At 39.7% G+C, this 27392-nt stretch overlaps 5 protein-coding genes, 1 long non-coding RNA gene and 5 other non-coding genes across 17 annotated transcripts; 9 read left to right on the top strand and 2 right to left on the bottom strand.

The window, feature by feature from the left end:
- The first annotated feature begins 835 nt into the window (after window positions 1-835).
- Window positions 836-7208, top strand: LOC108057408 (uncharacterized). Of its 4 annotated transcripts, none has more exons than XM_070216016.1 (6): window positions 836-897; window positions 1713-2183; window positions 2720-2793; window positions 2894-2936; window positions 6122-6247; window positions 6915-7208. In XM_070216016.1, exons 2-6 carry the CDS (start codon window positions 1817-1819, stop codon window positions 7025-7027), a joined length of 723 nt encoding a protein of 240 aa, XP_070072117.1. In that variant the 5' UTR covers window positions 836-897; window positions 1713-1816; the 3' UTR covers window positions 7028-7208. The 4 variants fall into 4 exon arrangements, with proteins under 4 accessions (XP_070072117.1, XP_070072119.1, XP_044250402.1 ...); XM_070216018.1 differs by lacking the exon at window positions 6915-7208 and adding an exon at window positions 6306-6549; XM_044394467.2 differs by having other exon boundaries at window positions 838-979.
- On the bottom strand, window positions 7144-9371 carry LOC108057407 (uncharacterized). Of its 2 annotated transcripts, none has more exons than XM_017141656.3 (3): window positions 9183-9371; window positions 8366-9089; window positions 7144-7888 (listed from the first exon to the last, which is right to left on the bottom strand). In XM_017141656.3, exons 2-3 carry the CDS (start codon window positions 9073-9075, stop codon window positions 7441-7443), a joined length of 1158 nt encoding a protein of 385 aa, XP_016997145.2. In that variant the 5' UTR covers window positions 9076-9089; window positions 9183-9371; the 3' UTR covers window positions 7144-7440. The 2 variants fall into 2 exon arrangements, with proteins under 2 accessions (XP_016997145.2, XP_070072116.1); XM_070216015.1 differs by having other exon boundaries at window positions 8366-9086.
- A 526-nt stretch (window positions 9372-9897) lies between these two features.
- On the top strand, window positions 9898-11506 carry LOC108057406 (uncharacterized). Of its 2 annotated transcripts, XR_011418875.1 has the most exons (6): window positions 9898-10023; window positions 10208-10269; window positions 10450-10504; window positions 10689-10945; window positions 11134-11189; window positions 11383-11506. It is a non-coding gene; the product is annotated as an uncharacterized lncRNA (long non-coding RNA). The 2 variants fall into 2 exon arrangements; XR_006412415.2 differs by lacking the exon at window positions 9898-10023 and having other exon boundaries at window positions 10066-10269.
- On the top strand, window positions 10062-10148 carry LOC123003118 (small nucleolar RNA Me18S-Um1356). Its single transcript, XR_006412425.1, has one exon. It is a non-coding gene; the product is annotated as a small nucleolar RNA Me18S-Um1356 (small nucleolar RNA).
- Window positions 10300-10385, top strand: LOC123003117 (small nucleolar RNA Me18S-Um1356). Its single transcript, XR_006412424.1, has one exon. It is a non-coding gene; the product is annotated as a small nucleolar RNA Me18S-Um1356 (small nucleolar RNA).
- Window positions 10538-10626, top strand: LOC123003114 (small nucleolar RNA Me18S-Um1356). The gene has a single exon (XR_006412421.1). It is a non-coding gene; the product is annotated as a small nucleolar RNA Me18S-Um1356 (small nucleolar RNA).
- Window positions 10984-11069, top strand: LOC123003116 (small nucleolar RNA Me18S-Um1356). The gene has a single exon (XR_006412423.1). It is a non-coding gene; the product is annotated as a small nucleolar RNA Me18S-Um1356 (small nucleolar RNA).
- On the top strand, window positions 11231-11315 carry LOC123003115 (small nucleolar RNA Me18S-Um1356). Its single transcript, XR_006412422.1, has one exon. It is a non-coding gene; the product is annotated as a small nucleolar RNA Me18S-Um1356 (small nucleolar RNA).
- Window positions 11439-22070, bottom strand: atk (artichoke). The gene is made up of 6 exons (XM_017141653.3): window positions 21954-22070; window positions 21271-21890; window positions 17152-17341; window positions 14434-16933; window positions 13429-13552; window positions 11439-13366 (listed from the first exon to the last, which is right to left on the bottom strand). The coding sequence occupies exons 3-6, from the start codon at window positions 17277-17279 to the stop codon at window positions 11523-11525; spliced, it is 4596 nt and encodes a 1531-aa protein (XP_016997142.2). The 5' UTR covers window positions 17280-17341; window positions 21271-21890; window positions 21954-22070; the 3' UTR covers window positions 11439-11522.
- mag (magro) lies at window positions 18109-19501 on the top strand. Its single transcript, XM_017141654.3, has 2 exons — window positions 18109-18952; window positions 19083-19501. Exons 1-2 carry the CDS (start codon window positions 18140-18142, stop codon window positions 19467-19469), a joined length of 1200 nt encoding a protein of 399 aa, XP_016997143.2. The 5' UTR covers window positions 18109-18139; the 3' UTR covers window positions 19470-19501.
- A 113-nt stretch (window positions 22071-22183) lies between the features above and the next one.
- Window positions 22184-27332, top strand: Tdh (L-threonine dehydrogenase). 2 transcript variants are annotated; one of them, XM_017141615.3, is made up of 6 exons: window positions 24159-24612; window positions 25411-25660; window positions 25749-25875; window positions 25935-26082; window positions 26616-26721; window positions 26864-27332. In XM_017141615.3, the coding sequence occupies exons 1-6, from the start codon at window positions 24459-24461 to the stop codon at window positions 27180-27182; spliced, it is 1104 nt and encodes a 367-aa protein (XP_016997104.2). In that variant the 5' UTR covers window positions 24159-24458; the 3' UTR covers window positions 27183-27332. The 2 variants fall into 2 exon arrangements, 1 of the variants encoding a protein (XP_016997104.2); XR_011418874.1 differs by lacking the exons at window positions 24159-24612; window positions 25749-25875; window positions 25935-26082; window positions 26616-26721; window positions 26864-27332 and adding exons at window positions 22184-22572; window positions 22679-23600 and having other exon boundaries at window positions 25411-25541.
- Window positions 27333-27392: the final 60 nt, after the last annotated feature.

Below are 27392 nucleotides of genomic sequence, written 5' to 3'. Positions count from 1 at the left end.
GATAATTATTGTTAAGTGTGAGTAGAGGGAAGAGTTTTTGTTTATCAGGTACTTATTTATGTGGGTGATTAAAAAGTGATCTTATTAGAAGACTTTGTAGGTGAACTAATTATTATATTTACGTATTAAATCACTATCTCTTATATCTCTGCTAATATTAATCTTTTTTTATAAAACAAATGTCAATCTTTTTTTTATAACTTCTGTCTTTAACCAACAAGATAAGAACCATTTCCGTGCATTCTTGATACCGTACCGTACCTTAGCTGAATATGCCTTTAAATGCAACCGCTTGGCGGCATTTGCTTTTATTTAAGTCGAGAGGTTTGGAGCTTCACGAAGCGAATGCTCGTGCTTTTTCTTCGATTTTTGTACCACAGCACAGTGATAAGTATTGTATTTATTTTGCGAAAAAGGGACATCAGAATGCAATTAAATTTCTTGGGGAAAGTATACATAAATAGTTTTTCATGGTAGTAAGTAATTTCCATATTAATATTTTTTTTTACTTATGCTTACAATAATACATGGGATAATTTCAGAAAAATATTTGAGTATTAGCTCAAAAATATTTTACATTTTACTTAAACAGATTCAGTAGTATCTTGGGCTGTAGACTATTTTTTGGCATAAGAAGGGCATTCGTAAAAACTATTTTATTGTATATTTAAATAAGTTTATGTTTTAACATTAATTTTGTCAGCACACATGGTAACTAAAGAAGTGAATCAGACTTCAGGAATAAGTAAATAAAAATTTGACTGAAATACCACCAGTTTGGCCCACTGTGCGCCCGCTGCCACAGCGGAGAAGTCGGCGCGAGTTGCTCAGAACGAATTTGCATAGGCTGGGAATCGGACGTGTGGCCGTCGATCTTGATGCGAAACCATCGCAGCGGTACGACAAATATTATTTCGTTCACTCCGCCTCCTCACGTGCGTGTGAGATATTTGTAACTTTAATTTATGAGATGCGTTGAGTGAGTCGCTGGTCAGCTTCTTAATAAATTATTCCCGAGAATACCAAGCATTTTTTTGTGGAAAAAAAATATCAACAAAATTCTAAGGCAATTTATCAGCAACTAACGAGATGAAAGGGGAAGATTTTGTGCAATAATTTGTGGATATGTGGAAATGGTTTATTTCGAGTTTGGATTTGAACTAGTACTTTTTGATATGTCGAGCTACAAAAAATATTTCAAATATAATTGTGTAAAAGTGTTTTACTTAATACCACAACATAAAAATCAATAAAGTGAACTGGATTAAAAAAATCTATTGAAATGCATCGATTTGTGTAGAATGGTGCTAACATTTTTAAATTTAAGAATCAATCCAGGAAAATAATCAAAATAATTTAGGTTAATGTAAAATGTCACAGTAAATTGTAGATGTGAAAAGTGAAAACCAAATGCAATATTTTGCATTTATCTAAAACTTGGCCTATATACTCAACTCAAGTTGCCTGCCACATTAAATTACTGCAGTCAAAAGGAAAACGATGAAAATTGTTTAACAATACAGAAATGCCATTAAACCAATCAGCTGTAAAGTGAATTAGACAAAAGTTGTTCGTGTGGAAAGCACATAGAATCAGAGCCATATATGCGATTGGAATCTATATTCAGATCACGACCGCATTCTAAGCATACTATAGTCTGGGCCGATCTCTCTAAATCTAAATCTCAATCCCCGCATCCGTGTGACTTACAGATCGTATCCGATTGCTGCGACCGACCGCAAACGACGCACAAACTGAACCGAAATAAAACGCCAATAAAATCCAGCTAATTAATGTGATAATTGTGCACAACAAAATGATCGAAATCGGAGGATTAAACGCGATGTGGAGCGAATTGGAATGCAGCGGACTTGCCATACAGAATTGCCAGTGCCCGAGATTACAGCGATCGCCGCCAAGATCCTCCACCGATAAGCCCTTAATGCCAAGGGTCAGCCTGCGTTATCAGCCAGCGGTGATCCCATCATTCCTGGCCATGGGGATTGTGCTAACGATCTGCTTGGGATCTGCCCTCGGTGCTCCACAATCCTCCTGCATCATGTGCGACAAGGAGGACCTGCGTCCACGAATCCCACCCTATAGCGACAGCTACGAGGAGTACACCTTCGACCACCAGGTTACCCAGCAATCGGCCATGGAGTCTATTCAAAAATTCAATGGGAGTAAGTAGCTCTTAAATATGACAAATTCTATTTATGGTATTATTTTAGTTTTTTATTAATAGTTACTTCTATTAATTTGCGATTTACCATTGGAGATATTGATCATAAAAAATTAGTGATTACAAAATGTAGAAAGTAATAATCGTTCAAAAATTATCAAAATCAAGTCAACAAATAAATATATAATTTATTAGGAATTGTATTAATTTAAACTGTTATTCGGAAATCTCCCTGTTTTAAGAGCAGAAACTTTTTAATCGATACCCTTTCAGAGTGTTCTAAATAAAGAACAATTAAAATCATAATCACAACAAAATTGTAAACATTTAAATTTTATTTTTAATTTGTTCACTTTTTGTTGATTTTATAAAAAAGAACAATGAAAATCAGATTCGCCACAAAAATGTAAATATTTAAATTATAAAAAAAAAGTTACGAAAGTAAAAACAAAGACTCTTTGTATAAATTCTACGTCAATATTAATTGTTTACCAAAATTAATTAATGCTTTATTTTATGTATATCCTGTCTTTATAGCAAGAGGTCAGAACAATGCATGCAGTTCAATCAAATGCCCACCTAATACACCGAAATATTGCCTGGGATCTCAGGTAAATATTATATTTAGTAGATTAATCAATCAAAGTGATCTGTTAAACGCGTTTACCTTAAAAACTCAGATTGTTAAATTTAAAATAATTCTGTTTCCAGTTTATCAACGATCATTGCTGGTGCGAACTGCAACATCGAGAAGGTGAGCCTTAAAATAATATTTTTGCTTTTAGTTCTATATTTAAATCAGGGTCATTCAGAACTGTATAACTTTTGGGTCCTTCTTAGCTCTGAAGTTTTCGTAGTGTACTTATTCACCTAGGTTGATATTTATGACTTGCCGCATGAGTCTCAGCAGATGGCGCCAAACAATAATAAACAAACCTCTGCAACTTCTCCGCACTGGCAGACTCCCACAGTAAACACACGAAATAAAGACGTGCCACTAACCCACTTGCAACGCAGTGGCAAAGTCAACTCTCTAAAGAGCCTCATTAGCTCATTTTGTCCGATTCAGAGGCCCTTAACAAGCCGCACTCACGCAAATTACGGTGTAAAGTACTTACTTCTATGCCGCCGATGACGCAACAGTTGGCATAACCATCCAAGATAAAGCCACAGAACTATCCCATGGTCGTAAAGGTGGCGGTGGCGGATACTTATTCTACGGGCTGCTCTCTTCGACTTGGCACGTGATGCGGCACGGAAGTTGTTAAGTCTGGTCCACTGATTGAACCGCACTCTAATGCTGCGACACGCTTCATTGACTCGACTGGCAACCACAACAGTGAAGCCTCTATGGGAAAATCGAAGGGTTTCTTTTATAGAACATTTTTATAGAACAGCTAGACCTTCAGAACTTTAAGAAAAGAATTAGGTGTATTAGAACCTCCAACTTAATTACAGAAAATAGGATAGATGCTCCTAGCTTAATACTCAAAAATGTATATTATTATTATAAAAATTTTTTATTATTATTTCAACCTATTTTAAAAATTAAAAGATAGGTAATAAAATATTTTTTAAACTTTTATGTTTTTTAAACTTCCTTTTAAACGTGTTACAAACGGAAAAAATGTAATAAATGTAACATTTAAAATGATTTTTATGTTATATGAAGTTAGTAAAATTTCAAGTACCTTTAGATGATCTCCCTTGAGTGACATTCACTGTAGTGCGATAACTTGGGCATTCCCAATGTCCAAGCGTCAGTTTATAATTCTTCCAGTTGTTTTTTTGTTCTGTTCAAATTTTCGACTTGTCGATGTGCATTCTGCCTTGATGGGGGAAATTTTTGTGGGTTCGGCGCTTGGGTTGTCCACAGTTGAATGATTTTCTTCAAGGCGCGCAGTTTTCCATGCCCCTGTAGTTTTCCTTTTCGAATGCACTCGGCATTTGAATTGAATTGTTTTGTGTGGGCCACTCATTAAATTTAATTTCGGCTTATTAGGCATTTGACTTGGTTGTTTAAGCCATTAAGGTCTTTTGAGCAAAGAATGCAGTAATATAAATATTGGTTAAAAAAATAAAAAATAAAAATCCCCGATTTCCGAGAATCACTATCTCCAAGATAAGGAATACCTTAAGTATCAGACCCTTTTTGCTGTTTACTCTAAACTTAACTTGGTCATCAGTCTTGTGAATTGGGCTATATAATGTGAGTGGTTGACACTGAGTTCCATAACCCCTTTTCGAAACAGATCTTAACGTTTATCAGGGTGCAATATCAGCGGCATTGTAAATTACAGATACTCTGACTGTTTGCAACGCAAGTATTTGATCACTAGGTAAACATTATATTACGATTGACTCAGCATTTTTTTGCGGCTGGCGGGATACCTTTAGTATGCTGTGGGCGATTCCTACTACCGGCAACAAATCCAATCGATAAGGAACGTGCCTGAATTGACAATCGGAAAACACCTGCAATGGCAACTGGGTGGGTGGCTATGCCAGTACTTCGCGATGGCCATTTTCAGGTGCCGATTATAGCTTCCAAATATTTCCATAATTTTTCGCTATTAAATTTGACAGCTATTTCGCTGTTTTTTTTATTTTCACCACGCAGCAACCTGCCAATTAAATCCATTTATAATTTTCGTGATTATGGAAATGTTGACAGATGAAATGTGAATCATCATAGATTTGAAAATAATCGCTATTTACTTTTCCTTGGTAACCACATTTATTGTTGCCTCCGTTAATCAATCACACTTATATAAGTTAGATTTTCTTTTCTAACAATCAGTCGATATTTTTACGTCCTCGGCTTGTCAGACGTCGCTAAAGATTATTAACAATTGCGAGAGCATTCACTAAATTGACCTAACATATTACACGCTGAGCCTCGTGTCTGTTTACATTAAGTAATAATTATTTAATTGCATAAATATCTGCGACACGCACCATCAAAAATATTCTCTGTGTGGGTTTTTCGATGTTCCTAAACATGTAGACATGGAACTTCATAAAATTCAACACGTTGAGTTTCTGTAAACAAATGGGCATCTATAAACAGGCCAACCGAAAAATAATACAGGCATTATGATCCGATCGAAAAACAATGGTGTTCACATTTAGTCATTCCGCACAGTTTGAATTTTCTTAAAAATTATTGTGGCTTTTTCGTGCCCAGCTCCTAATAAACATATTCTATTTTATTGATTACCGTTTCTACTCAAAGCGCAAAAGTTCCATAAATTGTATATTTAAATTAAGTGGTTTCTATTATAAAAAGTTAAGCACTTGATTTCAGAATGGGGGCAGCAACACATTGGATATTTTGAACGTTTTTCTAATTTTTCCAGTAAAATCAGCTACAGAAATATTGAATATTTATAGTTTTGTGAATGGCACAGACAGCTGAGAACCTAAATACTGTAAATAAGTAAATTGATTTTTTTTAAGGTCAAATATCATCATAAATAATAATAACTGGGGTGCTAGGGTAAGTTAGTTTATGGTTTTAACAGTTTCAATAAGTTCTTTAAATCAAATTTTCTTAAATACCCAAATGCTTTTTATTCTTGTTTGTTGACTTGACTCATTTTTCTGATTTGAGTCATGGTTGAAAGTTTTCAATTTTCTTTGTTATCATTACAGGAAGTCTTTTTCATTTTTTTATAAATATAATTTAGTGTCAGTCTTAGGGTATATGGGCAAATCCTACTTTTGAGACGCACGATATATGACGCATAATAATTTTTGGGAAAATTAAACAATAACAGAATTTGATATTTATTACCAATTCAAAAACTTAACTCAATACTCCACAAAAAGACAATAAATTGACGTAGGTATTAGGTATTTAAAAAGTATATTCTTACTACCATTCAATTTTGATTTAAAATTTACAGATTTAAAAATTAAATTCCTATTATTTTTCAGAGGGCCTGCCCTATGTTCCCCATGTTTGCTTTGCGGATCAGAAGGTGCACACAGCCTCCGTGGATTCCTGTTTCACATTCGTCCAGGTCAAGGAGTGCTGCTGCGCTGAGATCTGGCTCAAGAAGTGTAAGTATTTCATATATTTGGAAACTGCCAATAGGCATTCGTGGAGCTTTGCTCGTAGTCATCGCATCTGGAACCACAATATCCATACTAAATGCTCATGCCACTCACACATGAGGAGGGATTAACAAAGCAATGCTAATTTAATAACGTAAATATACTTTTTCGATGATTCTGGTTCCACACGGCGCCTTCGATAAACATACACATACCAGAAATAACAGCAACAATGGTGGAGAGATCATGTCAATATCATCCGCTGGCAGAAAATCGAACCATGCTAATTATATTTAGTTTATAATGCTAATTGAAATCGCTCACACCAAATTTTCAGCTGGGCGTCAAAAGAGAGTTATAAATTATAAAATCATCATAAAATATAACAACACATTTTTAAGGCCTTTAAAAATGGCCAACTATAAATTTGAAAAGGCAAATTAGCCTTGTATATTATCGTTAAGTAGTTTATACCAAGAAATTTTCGAGCAGACTATCATAATAAACATAGCACTTTGGCAACTCATAAATAAATATGAGAAAAGCTGGAAAACAATTTGCTACATTTTTTCCGTGAATAAATTACAGCTGCCCATTAATAAATAATTGAATTACATTAGGATTACGCAGCCAAGTGGAAAATAAAGTAATATTCTATCTTTGCTTTTTCCAGGGCGACACATTTCCGGAAGCTCTCGGAGCCAGCACACACCAAAATTATTAATACACCTGCTTGCTGCACTCAGTGCTCTGCACTGGATAAGTAGAAGAAGGACATTTTGTTAAAGTTGAGACGTGGAGATCGAAGTCATCGTGTGAAAGTTGTACAACATAGTCATAGCGAAGTAGGATCTAGCCGTAAAAGCATTCGAATAAGTGTACTTAGTTCAAACAATGTCCAATGGTAATCAAACCTACTTGCTAAGCATATATTTAAGCGTTAATAAATACAAGTTTATAAAGCTAACCGACTTTAGTTAGCGTGTGGCTTAGATCACTAAATAAAGAAGCTGTAATTGCTTACGTGCATTTTAAATAGGACAACATATCGAGGAACAAAATTAAAAATATAGTTTATAACACATGCTGCGCCAAATATCGTTCGCTTACTGGCTAACTTTCGCCTTAATTACTAGTTTCGGTCCACTAAACCTCGAGTTCAGCAAGTCGGCCTTAAAAGTCTATAGTCTCCACATTGTTTATAGGCTAGTACGGTTGTTAAGCGTACGCTGCAAGGCATTCACACAGGACAGCACGTCCTCGTAGTCCTTGGACCATTCGCGCAAATTGCGTTCCAGTGCCTCCAGTCGCGGCTGTCCCAAACGCATTCCGCCGTGCTTAATGGCCGCGTAGCAGGAGCAGGCCAAAAGCTTGAAGCACTGCCGCCGCACTGCATTGTGGGCGTGACTCTCCCAGTTCGGTGTGCTGGCCACGCACTGCCAGGCCATGGTGACGTAGTCCACGAGGGCGTCCCAGTGGGTGGAGTCGTGCAGGCGCTTGGCCTGCGATTGCAACACCCGCTTGAATTCGTTGAGATGCATCGACGCCTTGGAGTAGGCAGCCGCATCGGTCTTCTTGCACAGCCGGGAGGTGGGAAGGGATTTAAAGATGAGTCGCTTGGCATGGTGGAGCTCCTGTTCCAGGGAACTACAATTTAAATTAAATTAAATTAGTTTCCTGCTTTTACATAGAGTATGCTTACTAGAGCCCTGCGTGAATCATTCAACTTTTGTTTTATCATAGTAAGCCAGGAAATTTCTGATTTGTTTAATTCAATTCTATGTGAAATAAATTGAATGTTTTTCAAATTCATTTCAAATTGAACGAATGAATGCATAATTTTTATGAATTTTTTGAATTTGTTAGATATTTTCTGTGCTTTCTTTTAAGAACAAAAAGTGGAAAATTTTTAAACAAATCAATGTTAACTGCTTAGTAAATAAAATTCAGGCAGATTTAATCACAAAATTATGGCCCTTTCTTCTTCAAAAGAAATTGTTATTTGAATTATTTCATTTCTATTAAACCCAAAATTCTAATTAATTCATTCATATAAAACAAAAAATTGAAAATATTTAATTGAATCCATTCATGCAGGGCTCTACTTTATATGCTAAATCTTACCTAATATCTGGCGTGGGCAGCTGCCTCCTAATCTCCCCTTCATCAGCTGTGCTCTTCAGGTTATTCATTATCAATGCGATTAGCTGTTCCTGGGAGAGACCCTGCAGCAGGGAAGGTAGCGACGCATCGGTGTTCGTCTGTCCCACAGGTCGGTCCTCCATCTTCAGCTTCTTTACAATGGGTGTTCCCGGCCAGAGTTGCTTGGTGGTGGCCATCTTAATGGGCGAATAGGTGTCCATGGGCGTGGGTTCCGGCGGGGTGCTGCCCATGGTCAGCCGCTTGCGGGGAGAGCTGCGCAGGATCATGCCGCTGGTCAGTTGCAGGTTCTTAGTGGGCGTGCGCTGGAAGGGACTGCGCATGGAGGAGCCACCCGAGGCCCCGCCGCCTGCGCCACCACCTGCGCCTCCACCATTAATCTTATCCGGCGAGAATGTGGTGGTGAAGCGCCGACGACCGCGTTGCCTGATGACCAGTTCATCGGGCGAGGGCAGCGGCGAGAAGACAAAGTCCTGGGCCTGCACCACATTCACATCGTTGTCCACCCGCAAGCCCAATCCTCCGTTGGCATTGGGTGTGTTGATTACGGCCGCCTGAGTGGGCTCATCTGGAGTCCTGCGATTGGCGTTCGTCGGCGTGTTGGCCATGCGCAGCGCCTCCAGGCGGTCCGGAATCTCGGCCAGCGCCATTCGCGTCTGCAGCGGGGTCGTCATTGTGATTCGGCCTGCTGGAAAACAATTCACATACGCATTAGATCTTTAGATCGTCAGATCGGGGATTGTATAAACATTTTCACGCCGCCCTGCACCTGACGACATACCACTTGGATGCTTCGCTATATCTTCGCTGCTGAGGCGACGATCTTGGCGTGGGCGGGTGATATATCTTCCTGGTGCTCGGATTTCTTCCGGTTATACTTTGGGCGTCCCTCCCGCGAATGCAACGGTGATTTTTTACTTATTTTTGTTTAAATTGCGCCAATTCGCTCAAGGTGGCAGCGCGCTCTGGAGATGTGAGTTCTAAGCCGATACTATCGCAAGCGAAGCGATAGTGCACAGGCATTTGGATACCCTTCCTTTGCTTTTATTTTTATTGCACATTATATTCTTGCCAAAAATCAAAATAATATTTAAAGAATATTCTGTTGAAAACTTTTAAGCGTACCTTATATTTCATTTAGAAGATTAAGCTATTTGTAATTAAATTCCTTTAAAAATTAAATTTTTTAAAAATTTATTAAATTTATAATTTTCTATTGTGCCAAGGAATTTTTAATCTTTCTCATAAATAAATTTAAATCTTAAATTAATTTAATTTTAACGATAATTTTTATTAGTTAACATCCATTACAAACGTCTGGCAACTCGTAAGCAGTGGCAACTACATGGCCATCTGGTAACCTTATGCCTTCTTTCCATTTGGAATTTCTTTTGGTTAAGATCGTCGGCGCTCTTAAAATTTAAATTAAATATAATAATGGATCGAATCCAGCTTATATTTGGCATATTCAATGGCCAGATTGTGAGCCTTATATCCTTTCTTAAAGCTGATGCTAAAAGCAGTAAGACAAAATGAAATATCCGGCAAAAGTGGGACTCCCTGGTTCCACGTGGTTCAAAGTGAGACACTTGGAGGCACATATGTTCGCACATATTTCTAAGGTAATTTTATAGCAAGACAGATCATTTTACTTTTCCTTACAACTCAAAGGATGACACCTACATACCCAATACTGAAAAGTCATGTTGAAAATTACTAAACATGCATCACCATCTGATTGAATTTTAACAAAATTTACTTGTGTTGTAACTTAAGAAATCTAAAAAAAAGTATTTATATTTACAGGTGAAAATGCAACGGCTATGTCCAGATCATGAGGTGCAATGGGATCTTCAATCCTCTTAAAGGTAAATAGTCGGTTTTAAATATTTTATCTTATTTTGCAAATTGATGACAACTTCATACCCAACTCAGAGAAATTATGTTGAAATCTATTTAACATGCATCACCATCTGAATAAGTCCTTCTTATTTAGTTTATGCCATAAAAAATATGTATAAGTAACCTATTTTTTCTTATTTTTCCAGGATATGAAAAGGATTCTACAACAGCAGGGCATTTTGATAGGCCGTTGATAAAAAGGTAATGTCTATTCCAGCAAGTATTAACTTAGAAAATCCTTAATTGATGACAACTTCATACCCAACTCAGAGAAATTATGTTGAAATTCTTTTAACATGCATCACCATCTGAATAGAAAATTTTTAATTTAATTCTGAAGCCATTTATATGATATATTAACTTGGTTTCTTTCTTATATTTCCAGCTTTGCAGGCTTTTTCTAACATCTACGTTGATATTTTGCTTCTCGTGAGCGCGACAAAAGTTTATAAAGGCAGAATTAATCACGGGGGCTTTTCTGGCCCTAACTATAGGTTTCTTCTTGGTCTGCTTACGTATAGTAGGGACGGCTTTCTTGGCTGGATTAACGGGTTTACTCGGCTTCCTCACTGCTTTCCTTATCGCAATGGCAGGCTTTCTTTTGAAGGGGATAACTTTGGTATCGCTTGGATCAATCAAAAGGTATGGATATTATTAAATTTATATTCAATTTTTTCCAAACCCCCTAATTGATGACAATTTCATACCCAACTCAGAAATATTATGTTGAAATCAATTTAACATGCATCACCATCTGAATAAGATTTTCATATTTAGTTTATGTAACTCAAAATATATATAAATAACATAGTTTTTTCTTACTTTTACAGACAATGCAAAAGGATAATTCATCAGCACTTCATTTTGATTACTAGTTAAGCAAAAGGTAATTATCATTCTACTATTTGTAATTAATATTTCTATAAAATCCTCAATTGATGACAACTTCATACCCAAATCAGAAAAATTATGTTGAAATCCTTTTAACATGCATCACCATCTGAATAAGATCTGCATAATTTTGTCTGTTAATTTAAATTTTTATTACTAACGCAAGTTTTATTTCTTTTTTTTTTTAGGAGATGCAAAGGAATAAACCCCCCTTTCAATAGATAAATGTTGTTAACAAAATACCTTTTAATATATAAAATAAATTCTTTATTTAAGCATACACAATAAAATATTTAAACTGTCTAAATAGAAGGCCTTAGAAAACTGTTTAACACGCTCTCCACAACAAAAACAAGCTGAGAAAGAGTATCTCCTTCTTGTGCAATCGATTCCAACTGGACGAGGCTCCTACTCCATCATAGTACACCTCCTTGTGTGCTGTTTTCCGCACAGCAGCACCGCCATTGAAGTCTCGCTTTTTCTTGAAGCTCTCGTAGTACCAATCCATGCCATCCTTGCGATCCACTCTATCCACCTGAAGGAGCTCCACCTCTGTGCGTTTCTGGGCTTTAGCCTGGAGCTGATGCTCACTGGCCACGCCCTCGTTATCCGCACTGGGCGTAGTCCGCTGGTACTCCTCGGCCGTCGGCTGAGCCACTTGCTGTTGATAGGGAGTGTACACCTTGGTGATGGTGGAGCGTCCTCCGCCGCGTAAAGGAGGAGAGGAAGGCGGCACTGAGCTCGTGGGACGCACTGAAGTAACTTGATAGTCACTGGGACTCTGGGTGGTCACCCAGGAACGACTCTTGATCTGCGCCACATGCTCTTCGGCAGGAGGAATCAGCAAGATGGTCTCCGCCGTGGTTGTCTGCACCAGAGGAGGAGGTCTCAGCAGGGTCACCGACTGCGCCTCCAGATCGTCATCATCGTACTGCTGCGACTCCTGCTCACTGCTGGCTGAAGCATCACTTGTGATGGCAACCTGGGTAGTAGTACTATTGGTTGTTGTACTCCTTGCTGTAGTCGTTGTAGAAGCTCTAGTTGTGCTGGTTATCCTCGTCATCAAAGGTGTTACAGTGGTCACATCGGCGGTGGTTTCTGTGACCTCGTAGGTAGCCGTCTCCGAACTTTCACCACTACTTCTGGTGGGCTTAAGTCCCGCCTGATTATAAATGGGAATAAACTTCCTTTCACCCTTGCCTTGGATCATCTCCGGGAGCTTCCCCGTAACATTCACCGCCTCCACCAAGCCACGTCGCTGCTGAGGATCATGGACAGGCATAAAGCCACCGACATGAACCGGAACAATGGGACGGAAGCCACCGCGTTCGATGCTCGAAGGCTCACGAAAGGTGGTGCGAAAGACGCCCACTGTGGTGGCGGCACTCCCACTTTCGTTACTCAGTGCATCCTCCACGGATGAAGTGCTTGACTCGGTGTCCACATAACGATTTCTGGCTATATTCTGCTTCTCCTGCTGCTGCTGATCCTTCAGGTACTTCTCAAACTCGGCGCTATTCGGCTGGTACATCCTGGTCTTGCCACGTCCACTGGGCAGACTTATGTGGGCCATGCGATGGGTGGCGGGCATTTCATCGCCTCCATCCGTTCGCTGTTTTCTTCCTCGATCGCCGAAACCAAAGAATCTACCCAAACTCACACTGGGCAAGGGATAGCCGAAGAAGGTAAAGGGCGATCCATTTCCCGGCTGAGGCCTTCGATTAAAGTATTTCGTATGTAGGACTGTATTATTCAGATCAACATTACTATTTATCGTGGGATTTGGTTTGGGTCGCTGCGAAGTACTGATCACGGAATTCGTGGTATCCGGTGCCTCGGTGGCGTCCACGTACTGATCATAGAAGTACTCGCTCTCCCCCGCCAAAGGTCGATCTCCTGGCAGCCTGGTGCCTTCGCTAGCCTCACACTCATCATTGAAATCATCCGGCAGATCCCGCTGGAAGACATCCCCGTGCTCGTTGAGCAGTGGCAGCTGATTGCCATCGGTCCGCTCGTTGCCATAGATATCCACACCCACGCAGAGGCTTCTCTCCATTCGGGCCGCCCTCAGCAGGCGACCATCCTGGCACTTGGGTCCCGGATAGGGAAAGTTCGTCTCCTGCAGCCACACCGAGAGCCACTGTATCTCGCAGTTGCAGTCAATGGGATTTCCTAAAATGATAGGAGGAACTCATTGTACATTTATTTTGGGTTTATTTTCTATTTGGTCCTACCATCCACATCCAAAATGGCTATGTTTCCTCGGAGGTTTCGGAAGGTACGCTCTTTGATACTTCGAAGTTGGTTGTTTCGCATGGAGAGGACTCGCAAACGGGGCATCGTCTCAAAGGGAGAACCCTTTAGAAATAGAAAAAGTCCTAATTAAATCTAGTTCTTTAGGTATTAAATCTATAATAAATAGGTCATGAAACCAATTACCAAACTTTATACAAAATATCAGTAGTGCAGCGCAGTTTAAAGCAAAAGTAATTTCCCATTTCCAAGAAAAAAAAATTAACAAGAGAGAACGCTATAGTCGGGTTCGTGTCCCGACTATCTAATACCCGTCACTCGGCTAAAGGGAGTGCGAGGGAGATGGATATATATTTTTGGATTGCGTATAACTTTTTAATGAATGGTCCGATTTAAAAAATGTCTTCTACATTTCGATAGGTATAAATATACACAACAAAATTGCATTTATACTTCTCGGAAATCTTTAAAGGTGTGACCGCCAGGCACATTTTAAAATCGTTAGTGGGCGATTGTGGGCGTTAGAGGGGGCGTGGCGCTCGTCTGAAATAAACTTGCGCTGCGTAGGAAGCCCAAGAATATGTGTGGAAAATCTCAACCTTCTAGCTTTTGTAGTTTCTGAGATCTCAGCGTTCATACGGACAGACAGACAGACAGACAGACGGACAGACAGACGGACAGACGGACATGGCTAGATCGACTCGGCTAGTGACCCTGATCAAGAATATATATACTTTATGGGGTCGGAAACGCTTCCTTCTAGCTGTTACATACTTTTGCACGAATACAATATACCCTTTTACTCTACGAGTAACGGGTATAAAAAAATAAAAAAATAAACATATCGACCCTATCTTTAGATTTAATGTAAGTATAATTAAATTTGTGAATTAGAGGTATGTTAAAATTAGAGGTATGTTAAAATTAGAAGAAAAAAAATTAAAATAAAACAAAAACAAGTAAAAAAAAAAATATTTATGTCTCACCTGAATTCTGCATATCTGATTATTGTCCATTTTGAGTTCCACCAACCAATTCAGCGCCTTCAACGGCATCGTCGACACCAACTTGACACCATTGGTGGACAGATCCAAGACCTCCAGATTACGCATGCTCCTTAGACCAATATTCTCCATGTTCCTGAAGTGATTGTTGGACAGATTGAGAAAGACCAGCGAATTGGCATTGTGGAAGCTTTCGGGTGAAATGTAGCGCAGCTTGTTGTATTGAAAGTGGGAGGCCAGCAGACTTGGCAGCTCCTCGAAGACATGATCCTTCAGCTCCACCAACTTATTGTCGGCCAGAACGAATTCCTGGAGTTCATCCAGTCCTTTGAGAGCCCCAGGTTCCACATTCCTAATCTCATTGCTACTAAGATCCAGATACTGCAGCTTGGGAAGATTTCGAAAGGTGCCCTGCTGGAGTTCTACAATCAGATTGTTGGACAATCGTATCTCCACCACATTTCGCCAGCCACCAATGACATCGGATTGGACACGGGATATCTGGTTGTAGCTGAGATCAATGTCTCGCAGGTTGTTCAGGTTTCCCAAACCCACCGAGATGTCCAGCAGGGCATTTCCCGAGAGATCCAGATACTCCAGTGATCTCTGCGTATCGAAGGCAGTGGGTGAGATGCTGCGTATCAGATTCCTCGAGAGGTCAAGCTGTTCGAGTCTGGAGTTGTTGGAGAAGAAATTATCCGTGATGGCCTCCAGTTTGTTGGACTGAAGGTTCAGGTTCCTCAATTCCGCGAGGGGCAGCAGGGCCCGCTCATCCGCCTCACCCAGTTGATTCTCCTGCAGATGCAGCAACTCCAGTCGCTGGATTCCTATGAACGAGGTGTCCTCCAACTGACGCAACTCGTTTTGGGCCAGACTCAAGACCCTCAGCTCCGAGGCACCCTGAAATCCGTTCCTGCTTAGCTGTTCTATGCGATTCTGGCTGAGATCCAGCATTCGCAGATTGGGCAACTGCAAATCCTTGCTAGCTGCTGCTGGCAGAGATGTGATATGGTTACCTTTGAGAGAGATGCGCTCCACAATTCTGGGTAGCCCACCGATCACCGATTTCAACTGATTGTAGCTGGCATCCACCTCGAAGAGCCTCTCCAAGTGGATGAGAGTGGAGGAGTGGATTTTGCTGAGCTCATTGGAGGATATGTTGAGGGTTTCGAGGAGCGGATTATGACGAAAACTATTGGGAGCCACTTCAGTTAGCCCATTCTCGCTGAGATCTAGACGTCTTAGGGAAGGAAGTCCCGCCAGTAATTGGGAATCCACCCGACTAAATTGATTCTGCGCCAGATCGAGACCTTTCAGGCCAGGAAGATTCCAAAATGGTAGGGGTAAATCCGAGGATAGACTGTTATTTCTCATTCGCAGTTCCCGCAGAGCAGGCATGGCCATCAGGGCATCCCTCTCAATGAGTCTAAGCTGGTTGTGATTGAGATGCAGTTGCTCCAGAGTTCCATGACCGCGCAGAGCTCCATAGGGCAGTTCGCTCAGGAGATTGCCACTCATGTCCAGATATCGTAGAGTAGGTAAAGCATCCAAAAGGGCTCGTAGAGCCTCCACGTGACCAATCTCATTGTTGTAGATGTGAATCGCCTCCACGCCACTTCCGCTGGCCTGAAGCAGGGATTCCGGATGAATGCGCCGGATGAGATTGTTGTGCAGATAAACAGTCTTTAGCTGAGGTGTCCCCAGAAAAGCTCCATATTGCAGTTCTGTGATTCTATTATCATTTAAATGGAGCTCTGAAAGGTTGGGTAGATCCACAAAGGAGCCATCCTCTATGACAGTGATGAGATTGTGATCCAGCCGCAGTTTCTTCAAGTGCTCCAGATCCTTGACAATGCGACCCACCATGCCCACGTCACTGATTTGATTGTACGAGAGCTTCAGACTAACCAAATTGGGTAATCTTGAGAGGGCACGTAAATGTATCCAGTTGAGGCCATTGTGGGATAAATCCAGGTTCTTCAGGGAGATCAAACCATCAAAGAGACCAGCTTCCAGTCGGGTGAGACCCACTCCTCCTGTTATGTGAATGTGCTGCAGTTTTGGGAGGTGTCTAAACAGATGGGACGGCAACTCCTGGAGGGCACCAGTCTGAACACTTAGATAGGTAAGACTAAGAAGCCCCGAGAAATCCGGCAAATGCTTCAGCTCGTCGCTCTGTATGGTGATGGCCAGCATGTTGATCATCCCATTGAGACTCTCCGCCGGAATGCTGCGCAATTGCGGTTCCACAACGAATATCTCCACCAGGCCGTTCTCCAGCTCATTCAGCCATCCATTGGAGACCCTCTCGATGCTGTTGTGCCGCAGCATCAGTCGCACAATCTGCAGGCTGCCAAAGAATCGTCCTGGCAAAGCCGGCAATTGGTTGTTTTCCAGGACCAATTCGTCAATGCGACCCTTGATGTTCCGTTCCACGGCCTTCAGACCATCCATTATCTGCGGCAGGTTACTGTGCGAGCACCTTTTATAAAGAAAAATATTAATTATTTAATAATAAAAAAAATAAAAAATAAAAAAAATAAATAAATAAAAGGAGTTATTTTCCAATTAAAATGATATATTAAATGTATCAAATATATGAGCACCTTTTATAAAAAAAAATTTATTTAAAAAAAAAAAATAAATAAATAAAAGGAGTTCTTTTCCAATTAAAGTGATATATTAAATGTATGAACTCACCATATCTGAATTTCCTTTCCCCGCAAGGAGCAGCGGCAGGGTAAAATAGCCTGTGATGGAGGACAACTTTCGGCCCTGATTAGAGTTAATCCAATACAGAGTAGTAAGAAAATTGGTAGCAGCATCATGATGGGCTAGATCATAGGCTTTGTGGGTAGAGCAGGTTGGTTGTACCCAAATTGGCACATAGCTAAAGGAAAAATAAAAAAAAAAGTTGGAACAATTACAACCTTATCTTTTCTACCTTCCAAATTCAAAAACCATTAGTCCATTAAATTATAATAATTTATAAGTTTAACCAGCAATTTTTATTAATCTTAAGCAGTTAATCTAAAATATTTGAAGACCATGTGAACTCCATAAATAATATCCAAGAATAGAAACCAACAAACCAAGAATGAAAACAAACGTCATATGAACACTTGCGCCAGGAAATCCCTCCCGTCGTATATTCATCACACTTAGCAGGCGGAATAGATTGAATTAAAAATAAATTATGTTTTATTATGGTCGGGAGTTCCGCCGAACTACAGACAAGACCCCCTCGATTGCGATTTCTGTCCCTATCAAAACCGAACAGGTGCACGCTAATCGGGACATTCTTGCACTTAAAAACAAAATGGAAAAAAATATTGAAAATTTATTATTGTTATATATATTAAGTTCAAACTCCATTAATAAAAGTTTTTATGGACTAGAACGATTTGACTCATATTTTGTAAAACCAAAAGGTCCTTGAATGTTAAATTCAAAGGAAACTCGTAAGTTAACTAACAAATCATCAAGGATTTTACTTCTTCAATTTCCTCTTCGTAACATGTCAAATTTATAGGTCAATTTAGGCCAAAAAGTGTCTCTACTAATTTTTCGAGTGTTTTAGACAAGGGTATCTATATAAATCAGGGGCGAAACAGGGGCCTGTCGATAAGAAGCGACTATATAAAGACTGGCCCCACGGCCAGTTAGCCAGCAAACGCGATTGCCCACAATGAATCCAATCGTCTACGCCCTATTGTTCAGTTTGGTGGCGGGCCTAACCGCCGCCGAGAAGTCGGACTACTGCCTGAGTGAGATCGTCAAGTCGGACGAGAGAATCCGTTCGCACGGATATCCAACGGAGACGCACCAGGTGACCACCTCGGACGGCTATGTGCTGACCCTGTTCCGCATCCCGTACTCCCATAAGCTGAAGAACCAGAACGAGAATCGTCCAGCGATTCTCCTGCAGCACGGACTGTTCAGCAACTCGGACTGCTGGCTCTCCTCGGGACCGGATAACTCGCTGGCCTACCTCCTCGTGGATGCGGGCTACGATGTTTGGTTGGGAAATGCCCGTGGTAATATCTACTCGCGGGAGAACAACCTCATCTCGCTGAATAGCCACAAATTCTGGCACTTTGACTGGCACGAGATCGGTTCCATCGACATCCCCGCCATGGTGGACTATATCTTGGCCATAACTGGACAGGCACAGATTCACTATGCCGGCCACTCGCAGGGAACCACCGTCTTCTTGATTTTCCTGATCATGCGTCCTGAGTACAATGCCTTTATTAAGTCGGCACATTTGCTGGCCCCATGTGCCTACTTCGGAAACGGATCCTCCTTTATCTTCAAGCTCCTGGTTCCTTTGGTGGGTGAACCGGGTGGACTGTGGAACCAACTGATGGTGGACACCGAACTGATACCGCACAATAACCTCGTCAACCGTGTGGTGGACAACAGCTGCCATATGTCCAACACGATCTGCAACAATGCCTTCATCATGTTCGCCAATGGCGGTTATGTGAATTCCAATGCGGTGAGTAAAGATCGATATAGATTTATAATACTCTTTCCTACTCCTATGCCAAAATTCATATCAATCCATCGAGAAATAGGTGAAATATTTTTTTTAAATGAGTTATAAAACTACCCCCTTTGCTTTTCAGAGCTCCATGAGCGTCCTGATTGAGACCCACCCGGCTGGCTCCTCCAGCAACCAGGGCATCCACTACCTGCAGTTGTACAAGTCCGGTGAGTTCCGCCAATACGATTGGGGCACCAAGAAGAACATGGAGCTCTACGGCCAGGAATTGCCACCCGATTACGATCTCAGCCTGATCACCGCCCCCACGCATTTGTACTCGAGCAACAACGACGCCCTTTGCGCACCCAAGGATGTTGATAAGCTGGTCGAGAATTTCGTTAACCTGAAGGAGGATTATCGTGTGCCCGTCCAGAGCTTCAACCACTTGGACTTTATCATTGCAAGGAACATGAAGGAGCTGGTCAACGATCCGATCATCGAACGTATCAACGCCTACGAGGGTCGCTAAATAAAACAATAAAGAAAACCGAGATGCACTAATTTTAATGGTCGTAATTTCTAGATAGATTGAGGGGTATAGATTGGAATTTCTTAGTTGGCCAACGATTGTCAAATCAAAATAACCTCTAAACATCCTTGACTTTAATTATAAAACTTTTCCCAGGAAAAAAACCAACAGTACTGAAGTGCAATACATAATTTAAAATTTTGGACAGTCAAATGTGCATGTGCCAATAAAGAAGTTTATTAACGGGGGTTTATTATAATTTATTTAAGGGCTTTGTCAGATTAGATATCGTTGTCATCTATTAATCACTCCTTAGCCTGTCTGGCTCTTGTCTTGAATTTATGGCCCATTAATAGGTAGCTTCATGTTAATCAAAATTTCCACTTCGATTAAAGTCATTTGTTCGTGTGAATTACTTCAAAACGATTGATTAAATATTTCCTTTGTTGGCGAGATTCAAGAGTTTAGGGAAATTTGGTTTAAATCGATGAAGATTAGATTGGCTATTTAAGGTGGGGCCCCTGTTTGTGCCAGGTGTTAATAATTTCAATTTATTTCAGGTATATGAGCTATGTTCTTATCGTGATTTGTTGAAGATTTCACAAATCAGTATTACCAAATCAAAACAATTGTTGTATATTAAATAATACAAGTTAGATTAATTAAATGAAGAGAAAAATCTCTCTCGTTTGTGGAATTAGGTATAGTATCTGGAGATACATCTTCAGATGTTCGTCTAACGGCTCTTAGGTCCGAACTTTTGCGGTGGGTCGTACGACAGGAAGTTATACGTACGCTGTCTTGTGCAATAGCCCCGAAGACTCGTCGCGTCTTCATAACGTATAGACATTATACCTTTCCATGCCATCGCTATAACTATACCACCCTCACATGCAACTGCGCAACTGCGAACCGAAAAAAAAAGAAACTCTTTGCGCCAAGAAGCGTAACATGGCTCTTTCAACGATCAACGAAAATTTTGTAATCATTTAACAAAAAACTGAAAAACAGAAGCAGTAGGAAGCGAGTGGAGCAGCTGCAAAGCATTGGACTCGAGTGAAACGCTAACCGCCGATTCAACTTCGGTTTTAGCTTTATCTTCTGCCGCCGTTTCTACGCATGCGCAGCGGAGTTTACATCAAACGAACCTTGAAATTATTGTCGTTTTCATCATTGTTCGGCTCCGCAGTATCTGCATCTGTATCTGTACTATATCTGAATCTGCAGCAGTGTCTGTATCTCTCTGTCCCCGTAGTTGTGTGTAATTTCTTGCATTGCACGCCTTGAAGTCACACTAAGTGAAGGCCCCACTCTGCCCGCCATCCCATTTCGCCCGACTCTGTCTATAATGACAATTTCACCTGCTCTGATTTCTTTTCGGTCCCCCTCAAACTCTCCTAATTAAGTAACTGTTTAGTTCTACATCGAACGGTTTTTTGCAAAAATGTAGATTAAGAATTTAGATGTAGGTGAGGTATTCAGTTTAATAGATCAAAAATAGCTAGTTTTAATACAGGACAAAATAGTTTAAGTCAGGAGATGTAAGATAGGTTTTTATTATAAGGTATCAAAAATTGGCAATCGAAATTGAAGAAAAGAACGTTTTTATTTATGAACTTAGATTCTTATCTTTTTAAAATGAAAGCCACGTATTACATATCGTATTACAACACATATTTTATCATAAATATCTAGGAAAGCTATCGTAATTACACTAAAATACTTATGAAAAGGAAAAGGTCAACAAAACTAGGTTTTAACAATTAAAATGAATTGCTATTAAATACTCTTTTTAACTTACTCAATCACAAAATAATCCAAGATACTATTTTCTTGCGCTATTAATCCGATAAATCCAAAAATGTTTAAATCACTATCCGTTTTTTATTCACTTAAGATAACACAACTCTCACAGTTTTAAGCAATATTTACAAATAACTTTTGGTTTTTTGTAAATTTAATTCACTTCACTTTCGAAAGCACTCTTGCTTTTCTATAAGACGTTTTCATTCAATTAACCACCGCGAACACCTGGAATTCATTTGGAATAAACTTCGGTGAGTTCTCCGCGATTTCAGTTTAGCCGAACCGTCTCGTTTGGAATGCACGCGAAAACTGTTTCTCGAACTTAGTTACAGCCCAGCAGATTACTCAAGATTTCTACCAGAAATGTCGGCTTGAGCGGAGCTTCCTGCCCGGGCAATATGGGAGTTGGGTTCCACGTTGGGCGCCACACTTGGCTGATTCTCGCCGAGGAGTGGATTCCATTATGGAACTCGAGTGAGTCGATCTGTGACCACGGATCAGAGGTCGCTCTTCCCTCGAGATCGGGGATTCGGCCCAGTCGGTACTCAAAGTTGTTTGGAGGCAGCGTTTTAATGAAATTGCAAGTGAAATTATGAGAATTATGGCAGGAAATCACTGTGGAAACAAAGGCCAAGTGCTAATGATGGGATATAATTTGATAAACGTAGCAGTCCTTACTATCATTATTACTTTCGCAGGTTAACAACTCCCATATCTCTCTTACTAAAAATAGGAGTTGATCGTGTTTACCGATTAAATAAATCAATAAATATAAATTCGAAATTTGAATAAAAAAATGGAATACTGTCTTTTAGGATTAAGGATCATTTGTTAATTTTTCAGTTAATTTAGAATTTGCTTTTTACCATTACATGAAAATGAGAAAGTGGGCCTTGATTGAACATTCAAATAAAAAAGATTATAAGGACAAATGAAATCATATAAATGTGCTTTCCTAATGCACCATCACGTGACCATCCTGATTTCATATGAGGTATCTCTACTCCGGGCTCATCTATTGGATCCAAAGTATAATAGTCTATAAATTCTGTGTTTTGAATGTTTTTGTCGTATTCTCCAGGAATATTTCCAGGAGGAGAATACCTGATTACCAATATCTTTCTTCCGTTTTCGTTACTGAAAAAGAAATGCGTGACCAGTGAGGCTAAAAAATTACAAATTACTTACGATGGATCTTTAAGTGCCCAACCAAAACCCATTTCCAAGGATGACTTCCAAGTCAGTGCTGAAAATTTTTCGGCCAATGATTGTTCATGTGCGGTTCTATCTTCTTTTGGTATACCATAGCATTTTGCCCCTTCAACAGACCAGAACTTAATACACTTATTTTTTACAAATTCGCAAATACTTTCTGAATACATGGTTTTATCTGGATCCGATAGGGGAAAGTCCAATTGATCCACAATACCATCCCCCACCTGGACCTCTTCATATAACGTTCGATCTGGAAATTTCCGCTCAGCCAACTCGAGTGCATATTTTTCAGCCCCTTCGGAGAGATTTAGGGACCACATAAACTCTGGGACTAACCAATCTCTGCGATGTCCATTGACGTCAATCAACAACTCCTCCGTAGTGCTATAATATTCTCTTCCTAAGCATGGCTGGTAGATCTAATATGAAAGTAATATCAACAAGTGGTCTTCAAAATAATAGATTTTAAGTAACCTTAGCAAGAACCATAAGTAGAAAAGGGATCATATTATTTTGTGTTTTTTTTGTTTCAAAGAAGTGACAAGTTTTTCCAAACATTTTTTAAATTCTAATATTTATCTAAAAGTAAAAATAAATATATATTTCGAAACTCCTAAAATACAATGAGGTCATTTATTTCACGATAGATGCAAAACATGCAGGAAGAAAAAGTGAAATTCTCAGCTGTTTTTGTTTTTCTCTTGGCAAGCAAATGGAAATAATATTTTTAGTTCTATATGCATAATATTTACTGAACTTACCCCGTGCAAACTCATTCACATCATGTTGTTGAATAAATACGGGTGTGTTGTCAGGGCCAAAATGCACCCAATATATGCCACTAGATGATAAGACCACTACGGAACCCTAAGAACCCCTAAGCAGTCAGTCATCTCAACTAGTGCTAATTCACTGCACTTTACAATCACTACACGTGTCCGATTTAGATTCGGATTAGGATGTCTAACCCGCTAATTGGAATCCATTTCAGTCTGACCCCCGAGGAACTTTGGTTCATTGTCAACGAAACTGAATTTCGCACCCAAGGTTAATTTGATTTGCGGCACATTTATCATATGAGGCCGGTCTATGTTTTCTACTTTCCATAAGGTGGGTGTGTTGCTAGGTCATATATGACCATATATTCCGATCTTCAAAATCGTACATTTAATATTTTACATGACTCAATAAATTTTTTAATATGCCAATCCTTTTTCCAGATTAATAAGGGATGTAGAAACTAATAATATCTTAAGAAAATAATTTTAAGTATTTAAATATCGATGAAAAACTGTAGATTTTGTTTAGAAAATAGGAAGTAACCCTTTGGATTATGCCCTTAGATCATTATAATAAGTAAGCCTAAAGCTCATTAGAAACTAACCAAACACACCCTCTTAAACTGACCCCCTTAAAAAGAGGGGCCTGTCCGAGAACCCAATTATGGAGCACCCTGTAGCCCCCAATCGTGCTTGCATAACCCACAGCCAACGCAATATGTATTATATGGTGTATTTAGACATTCCCCGCCACCGAAAAGGAAACCCATCCATCTGAGGCTCTTGTTGTTGTCAATTGTCGGGCCTCCGCCATATAATTTGCTTTCGTTTTTATTGAATCTCGGGCCCCAAACAAAATCGCTGCTCGCCATGGCGACAGTTCCCCTTTCGCGTTTGCGTTTCCCGGCTCATAATGAATTTGACTGGCTGCCAACTAACACTCACTAAACTCACCAAGTAAGTAACTAAGCGACCAGACGAGACGATTGGAAGAGCCGACGGGATCCGAGTGCTCAGGCGATATATGTGGAAAACATATAGCGGAAATTAAGCAGTGGCAGTAATGTTGAGGGCTTGGTGAAAAATATTTTGCGAATTTCGAAATCAGTTGAAAACCGTAGCTCGCTGGCAGCGCTCGTCGCGAATCGAGAGATCAGAGATCGGTATCAGATCAGTCGCATCCCGGAAAATGTTTCGCAAATGCCTTGCCAGCCTGGCTCTGGCTCCCGTCCCCAGTCCACTGGCGATTCCCAGGATAACCCCGATCGCCAGCCAGCTAGTCCAACGCCGCTCCTTCCACCAGGTGCCCCTCGAAAGTAGACCACCCAAAATCCTCATCACAGGTCAGTCGCCGCGCCACGTGGATGGGCTATATTTAACCGCATAGCGATGCGTTCAAGGCCAATTAGACGACCCAACCGGCTGTCCACCGGAAAATTTATCACCCCACCTATATAGCGCACACGCTTTACTAATTTTACAAAAATAATTCCATTTAAAAATATTTAAAAAAGTGTTACCAATCTACAATCTTCTACAATCACTTAACTTTAAATGAAACGTTTTATAAAAGTAATCGTCTCTCCTAATAAAAATGTGTATAACAAGTTAATAGTTTTTAAAAATATTAAAGTTTTGTGACAAAAAAAGTAATTCTTTAAAAAGTAAAAATGTATTTTCAAATATTCGTAAGATAATAACACTTTAAAGTAAAAATACTGGTAAGCTTGCTTAAAATCCCGGTCGATTTCGGTGTCCTTAATCTGAATAAAAAAATTAATGAGAAAAAGTTTAGGTTACATTTATATGGATAGATATAATATTAAAAAATTTCTTGAATAAAATATTTGTTGCAAATATTAGTCATTGTTAAATTGTGCTTCCTACTATTTGAAATTTTTGTGTTCATAAATATTTATTGCTAAACATTTTGGACGAAAAATAGATGCCTGAAAGAATGCTATGAAATATAATTGAATAATACTCGTACAGTTTTTAATACATATATTAAAATCATGTTTTTATTTAGAAATCGAAACACTAAATGTATTTCCATTAACATTTCATCAAAATTATATTATTTTACCTACCCATAATATTAATTTAATTTACCAGTAACATTTTGTACTAATATCTTTCAGGTGGCCTGGGACAATTAGGAATAGAGTGTGCCAAACTTCTGCGGACGCAGTATGGCAGTCACAATGTAATTCTCTCGGACATCATAAAGCCCAGTCCATCCATCCTGGAGAACGGTCCTTACATATTTGCGGACATCCTGGACTTTAAGGGTCTTCAGAAGATCGTTGTAGACCACCGCATCGACTGGCTGATCCACTTTTCGGCCCTGCTCAGTGCTGTGGGGGAACAGAACGTTCCTCTAGCTGTGAGGTAGGATATTTACTATATATATTATTATTCTTGGCATAGGTTTAGGTATATTTATTAATATTTTTCTTTCTTTTAAAATCCCTTGCAGGGTCAACATTGAGGGTGTTCACAACGTCATTGAGCTGGCGAAACAGTACAAGCTCCGCATCTTTGTACCTAGCACCATTGGAGCTTTTGGCCCCGACAGTCCCCGCAATCCCACGCCAAATGTTACGGTAGGACTCCTCCATCTATAGGCAAAAGTTTGTTCGATACTAAAGTCCCAATTCCCCAGATCCAACGTCCTCGCACTATTTATGGCGTTTCCAAGGTGCACGCCGAGCTAATTGGCGAATACTATTACCATAAGTTTGGACTGGACTTCAGATGCCTGCGATTCCCCGGCGTTATATCCAGTGACCCGCCAGGCGGTGGTACCACAGGTATATCAAATCGTATATGTAATCACCTGTACTTTCTTTGAAAGCCCATGCATGTCAATCGGCAGGAAAATATCTTTGAGTTACTTTTCCCCGTAGAAACTGTGTCGTCGGGCGCATTTCAAGCTTTATTTAATCCAATTTTGTATCATAAATGCCTCAATTGATGATAGTTGATGATAATCAAAGAGCATGACAATGGGCATAATTTATTCATGAGATAGTGGGTATCATGCTAACCGGGTAACCCATATTAACTTTTTCTTTTAACAATTGAATCTATTAATTTAATAGATTTTTCAAGTTCCTACATTATTATAATTGATGCTTAATGCTTTCACTTAGGTTTATTAACATTAGGGAAAGTCAATTTGTATTTAATTTTATAAAATAAATTCAGGAACACTTATGAAAAGCATTTTCTGAAAGTATTCTAGTAAACAACATTTCAAAGAACTAGTACAAATATCTGAATATTCTATTGCTCCGTTTGAGATATGTGGCCATTATTCCTTATTTTATTTTTTAAATTTTAGACTATGCCGTTGCCGTATTCCACGATGCCCTGCGACATGGAAAATACACCTGTTACCTGCGTCCCGATACAAGACTGCCCATGATGTACATTGAAGATTGTTTGCGGTGAGTGATATTAAGAAAATATTTATCAAATAAATAATATATCAATATATATAAAAATTACTAGGATTATTTCTTTGCTATTGGAACTAATTTAAGTAACTTGGAAAATTAATAAATATATTTATTTATATCCCTATTTTAGAGCCCTTCTGGAGTTCATGCGGGCACCGAATGAGCAGCTGAAGCGTCGCGTCTACAATGTCACCGCCATGTCCTTCACTCCCGAGGAGCTGTTCACTGAGCTGGGCAAGCACGTGCCCAATCTGCACGTGACCTACAAGCCGGATAGCCGCCAGTTTATCGCGGACGCCTGGCCGGAGGTGTTCGACGATTCGGAAGCTCGGAGGGACTGGCACTGGCAGCACAAGTACGATCTGGGCAATCTGGTGGACTTCATGGTCAAGGATGTCCAGGATAACTACATTAATGCGCAGCCGGAGCAACAGACGCTTCAGATCTGATTTGCTTTTAAACAAACAACCGCATCTAGTATTCTTAAGTAATGAAATTCAAACGCATTTAACACTGCATTTATCTAGTGAATACCAACACAAAACGCTGTACTACTGTTTACCTTTGAAAATACAGAAAGGCATTTATTGGAAAGGAAATTCTCCTACTGGTAAAATCATTTTAATGGGAATCCAAACTATAATATTAAAAAAATTCAA

The sequence above is a fragment of the Drosophila takahashii genome, chromosome 3L (genome assembly GCF_030179915.1).
Source record: "Drosophila takahashii strain IR98-3 E-12201 chromosome 3L, DtakHiC1v2, whole genome shotgun sequence".
In the NCBI taxonomy this organism is placed as follows: Eukaryota; Metazoa; Arthropoda; class Insecta; order Diptera; family Drosophilidae; genus Drosophila; species Drosophila takahashii.
This window is presented reverse-complemented; position numbering and strand designations above follow the sequence as displayed.